The 5,050-nt window shown below is 40.2% G+C and overlaps 2 protein-coding genes across 2 annotated transcripts; both read left to right on the forward strand.

The window, feature by feature from the left end:
• On the forward strand, window positions 3,323-4,123 carry LOC109834894 (cysteine-rich repeat secretory protein 38-like). Its single transcript, XM_020402912.1, has one exon. It carries the CDS (start codon window positions 3,323-3,325, stop codon window positions 4,058-4,060), a length of 738 nt encoding a protein of 245 aa, XP_020258501.1. The 3' UTR covers window positions 4,061-4,123.
• LOC109834895 (cysteine-rich repeat secretory protein 38-like) lies at window positions 4,415-4,811 on the forward strand. The gene is made up of 2 exons (XM_020402913.1): window positions 4,415-4,624; window positions 4,680-4,811. The coding sequence occupies exons 1-2, from the start codon at window positions 4,415-4,417 to the stop codon at window positions 4,809-4,811; spliced, it is 342 nt and encodes a 113-aa protein (XP_020258502.1).

Below are 5,050 nucleotides of genomic sequence, written 5' to 3' on the forward strand. Positions count from 1 at the left end.
ACCGCGCCGGTCGACCGCCACACACTCCGATTCCCAGTCGGTTTGGTGCTTGTTTGCGGTCGACCGCGCCGGTCAACCGCCCAACTCTCTGCTGATTTTTTTCTGATTCTCTGTAATTCTTCAACAATAAACATTAGGTTTAATTGTATATACCCTTGTATTATTGGCATACTTACTGCTCTTCTAGTTTTATTTTTTGCTGATAGACCTCCCGAGTAAAAATGCATATCCTCTTTTGCCTTAAAAAAAATATACCCCATGAAGGTACAAATACCAAAAACTTTTACTCAGGGGTCTATCTGCAAAAAGAAAACTAGAGAGGTAGTAAGTTCAAAATTAACAATGACGCAATGGAGGATCTATCCTCAATTGACACTAAGAATACATAAAAACAAAATGTAGGTTTTATTTGACATCCAATGTGTGATTAAACCTATAATGATATCGAATTGTGGTTAAACCTAATAATATATATTGTGCTTATCTTGAATGCTAGTCCAAATTTATGTATTACTAAAACCTCATCTTCCCCGGATAACTGTTGTTAGGATTTTTCTAACCCCTGTTACGATTTGGAAATAGAGATGAGAGAGGGAAGAGAGGAAAAACAAATCACAGAACACACATAATTTAGTTCACTTCTCAATGAGAGAAGCTACGTCCACGTTCGCCGCAGGTCAAATTTCACTATGTTCTGAATAGTTTACAAGCTGCGTCATGATCACCCTTTTATAGCTAGGGTATTAGCTGCTTGTAGACGCATGCTTCTGGCTCTCTCAGTCAGTGTCCTATTCATCCTTTTAGCTATGCTATTCTGCTGTGGAGTACCTGACACTGTCCTCTCCAATCTGATCCACTATCATAACAGAATTTCTTGAACTCTGAATCTTCATATTCACCGTCATTATCTGATCGAAGCGTCTTGATCTTCAAACCTGTTTCATTTTCTACCATAGCCTTCTACCTTTTGAAGACTTTGAACATTTCTGATTGTGTTTTATGAAATAGACCCAAGTCTTCCTCAAGTGATCATCTATGAAGGTCATAAAATATAACCTTCCACCAGTAGACTGGACTGATGTTGGACCCCACACATCTGTGTGAACTAGCTCAAGCATCTCTTCCTTCAAAGTTCTGCCAACTCTTTTGAAGCTTATTCTCTTCTGTTTCCCAAAGATGCAGCTCTCACATAAGTCAAGACCAGTTGACCTCATACTTGGTAACTTCTCATTTGACTGCATAACCTTCAGCTCTTTGCTGCTCATGTGACTAAGCCTTTGGTTCCATAAATTTGGATCTTCTTTGCTCTCAACCACTACAATGGATCCACATGCATCTGTCGTCATATAAAGAGACCCACTCTTCGTGCCACGAGCAACAATCATAGACCCCTTGGTAACCTTCCACGTATTACATGCGAAGGTTGGTACATATCCCTCTTTTGCTAGTTGTCCTATGGAGATCAGATTCTTCCTCAAGCTTGGAACATGTCTCACATCATTCAACTTCCATTCAGACCCCTTGAGGTTGATCTGCACCACTCCCTTTCCGATTACATCACACGTCTGATCATCACCAAGGTAGACTTTTCCTAGATTTCCTGAAATATTGTCCTCAAATAGATTTCTATTTGAGGCAGCATGAAACAATGCTCCCGAATCTAGCGCCACGATTATGTTTTGCTCTCCAACGAGTAGATGAGGGCATCATCTGATTTTCCTGAGGCCACGTTCGCTTCAGTCTTGCTCTCCTTATCTTTCTTGGGTTCTATGCACTGATTCTCATAGTTCCATACTTATCACAGTTCCAACAATCAATCTCTTTCTTGCTTCTACGATTTCTAGACTTTGACTTGCCGTTCCTCGAATTAGGTCTCCCACGACTATTCCCTCTATTCTTGTTTCTATTTTTGCCTCTGCTCTCAACATTCAGTGCCGACCATGAACTAGAAACTCCTTCTTCATGCCTTCTAATCTCCTCGGTCATAACCATGTCAACAACCTCTAAAAACTTCAGTTTCAATTTTTCAAAAGATCCACTAATCGAAATAATGGTGCCCTTCCAACTATCAGGCAACTGACCAAGTATTAAGAGGGCTTGAATTTTATCATCGAATTTAATGTTAACGGAGTTTAACTGATCTGTGATCTCATTAAACTCGTTCAAGTGATCTTTGAATTTTTGATTCTCGGACATCCTCAAATTAAATAACTCTCATTAAACTCGTTCAAGTGATCTTTGAATTTTTGATTCTCGGACATCCTCAAATTAAATAACTTCTTTATGAGATGTACCTTTTGATTCTCGGACATCCTCAAATTAAATAACTTCTTTATGAGATGTACCTTATTCGCTGCAGAGGGTTGTTCATATATACTGGATAAAGCAGCCATGAGATCCGCCGTCGAGTTCTGATTCTTGATGTTGAAGGCTACAGATCTGGACAAGGTCAACCTGATTGCTCCAAGGGCCTTCTGATCTAACAACTTCCACTCTACATCCTTCATATCCTCCGGCTTCTCTCCCAACGACAAATACAGATCCTTCTGATAGAGGTAGTTCTCCATCTGCATCTTCCAGTATCCGAAGTTTGTCCCATCAAACTTCTCGATCTTCGATGTCTCCTTCTCGGATCCTATATCTAACTTCAAATCGCCTGCGTCAAACCTGGTCGCTCTGATACCACTTGTTAGAGTTTTTCTAACCCCTGTTGTGATTTGGAAATAAAGATGAGAGAGGAGAAGAGAGGAAAAACAAATCACAGAACACACATAATTTACGTGGTTCACTTCTCGATGAGAGAAGCTATGTCCACGGCCGCCGCAAATAAAATTTCACTATGTTCTGAATAGTTTACAAGTTGTGTCATAATCATCCTTTTATAGCTAGGGTATTAGTGCGACTTAAAATTACATGTATACCCTTAAGCGCAATTGGAGCTCTGACAATTCGATAATCTAAGCGAATTTGAGCCGGGTCTGAAAATTTAGGCTCCACATAACCTAACATATGTCACTCTGTCAATGGGTTCAAATCGCAAAGTCAGAATGTTCTCGATGAAATACTGTACTAGCTATGGCCTACATACTTGCAAGAATTGTTCCTCATGACTTTTCTCAGAGCTAGGTGAAAAGAAATCAACGAGGTCAGCATTCTAGAACTATGTTTTTGCTAGTTCTACGGAGAAAATTCCACTAGCCACGACAAATTCAGACAAATATTTCACCCGCACCAAATTTAAACTTGTATCTGCCTATAAATCAAACTATATAAGCAAATGCGCAATGATTAAACTCTCCATTAATTCTTCTCATTTTGCATTATGCACTCCTTCAATGTTCAACTATCCCTTTTCTCCATTGTCTCCCTTCTTCTTCTTCTTGTTCACAATGCATCAGCCATTGATCCTCTCTTCTCATCATGCTCAAACTCCAACAACCACACTTCTAACGATGATCCCTTCGCTAAAAACTTGAACCAACTCATGTTTCAACTCATTTCAGGCTCTCCCTGCACTGGCTACAGCCTCAGCTCGATTGATCAAAGCCCCTACAAAATAAACGGACTCGCTCTTTGTCGAGGGGATGTCAACAGAACCACATGCAAATCCTGTATCCGTAATGCAAGCACACAGATCCTTCAACTCTGTCCCTACAAAAGGCAGGGCATCATTTTGTTCGACGAATGCCTTCTTCGTTACTCAGACACTGAATTCTTCGGGCAAGTGGATGACAGGGATCAATTTATCCTCGTGAACACCGGGAACGTGTCTTGGTTGCAGTCAGAGTTCAATACACAGGTCATGCAGCTGATGGGTTCTCTGAAGGGGGATGTTAGTCGATCGCCGCTGTTTTTTGGGACTGCAACGATGAGGATTGGACAGTCAGAGATGCTGTATGGATTGGCTCAGTGCACGAGAGATCTTTCGAGTGAAAGTTGTGAGAAGTGTTTGGAGAGTGCTGTTGGAGAACTGCCTAGTTGTTGTGGGGGGAAAAGAGGCGCAAGAGTTGTTGGCGGGAGTTGTAATGTGAGATATGAATTGTACCCGTTCTACAATTAATGCTTAATTAGTGTGTTAAAATATTGTTCTAATATAAGTATATTTTGTAATTCATCACTTACATATATGAAAATAAAAGACTCGTAATGATGTTTGTTATAGTGTAGCATTATATTTCAAGTTTAAGGGTATCAAATTGTTCCATGCTAGACATCTGAAACTGGCATAAACAACTAAATTAAGGATCACCCAACAGTAATGGTATCCTTTATTTTGAAATAAACTTCGTGTGCGGACTTGATTTTCATGATACCTAAATCCTTTTCATTGCCCTCCTGCTCAATCGGTCATGACGCTGACAAAGCCAATGGCCTAGCTCTCTGTCGAGTTGATGTAAACATCACATAATGCAGGATGTGCATCACCGACGCATTTGCCTATGTCCGTCAGGACTGTCCCTTCAAGAAATCAGCAGCCATCTGGTTTGACGAATGCTTCCATCGCTACTCAGAGAATGCATTCTTTCATGAAATTGATAAGCAAGAAAGCTTCATCGTGTCAAATACTCAGAATGCATCGTTGAGCTTGCAGATTACGCAACTGATGAGTTCTCTGAGGAAGGAGGTTCATCCACCGTTGTTTTTTGCTTTGGAAGTTATGGATGTTGTTGGGATGACAGAGAAGTTGTAAGGATTGGCTCAGTGTAATAGATAGAGACCTTTCGAGTGAGGATTGTGATAAGTGCTTGGAGAGTCTTGCTGCTTTGTTAGCCGATGGGACGAGAGGAGGGAAAGTTGCTAATAGGAATTAATTGTAATGTGAGATATGAATACCCTTTCTTCAAGGTATAGGATAGTGTCTTGTGTATCTGGACGGATAAATTTTCTTTGTTATGCAAAGCTAGCCAAGAAAAATATGCAAATGTTGTCGATCAATTCATAAATTATATATTTTATCAACCGTCTCCGAGTTTATATTTGCAAGCCTGAAGGTACTTAGAGAAAATGACAATTCAACGGACAGGGAAATTTTAATTTAATTGAAGTGGTC

The sequence above is a fragment of the Asparagus officinalis genome, chromosome 3 (genome assembly GCF_001876935.1).
Source record: "Asparagus officinalis chromosome 3, Aspof.V1, whole genome shotgun sequence".
NCBI lineage: Eukaryota > Viridiplantae > Streptophyta > Magnoliopsida > Asparagales > Asparagaceae > Asparagus > Asparagus officinalis.

Excerpts from the sequence above, each read along its gene's own strand:
- LOC109834894 (XM_020402912.1), top strand. The coding sequence starts at position 3,323 with ATGCACTCCTTCAATGTTCAACTATCCCTTTTCTCCATTGTCTCCCTT.
- LOC109834895 (XM_020402913.1), top strand. The coding sequence starts at position 4,415 with ATGTGCATCACCGACGCATTTGCCTATGTCCGTCAGGACTGTCCCTTC. Across the intron at positions 4,625-4,679 it reads TGAGTTCTCTGAGGAAGGAG|AGAAGTTGTAAGGATTGGCT; the intron begins GTTCATCCACCG and ends TTGGGATGACAG.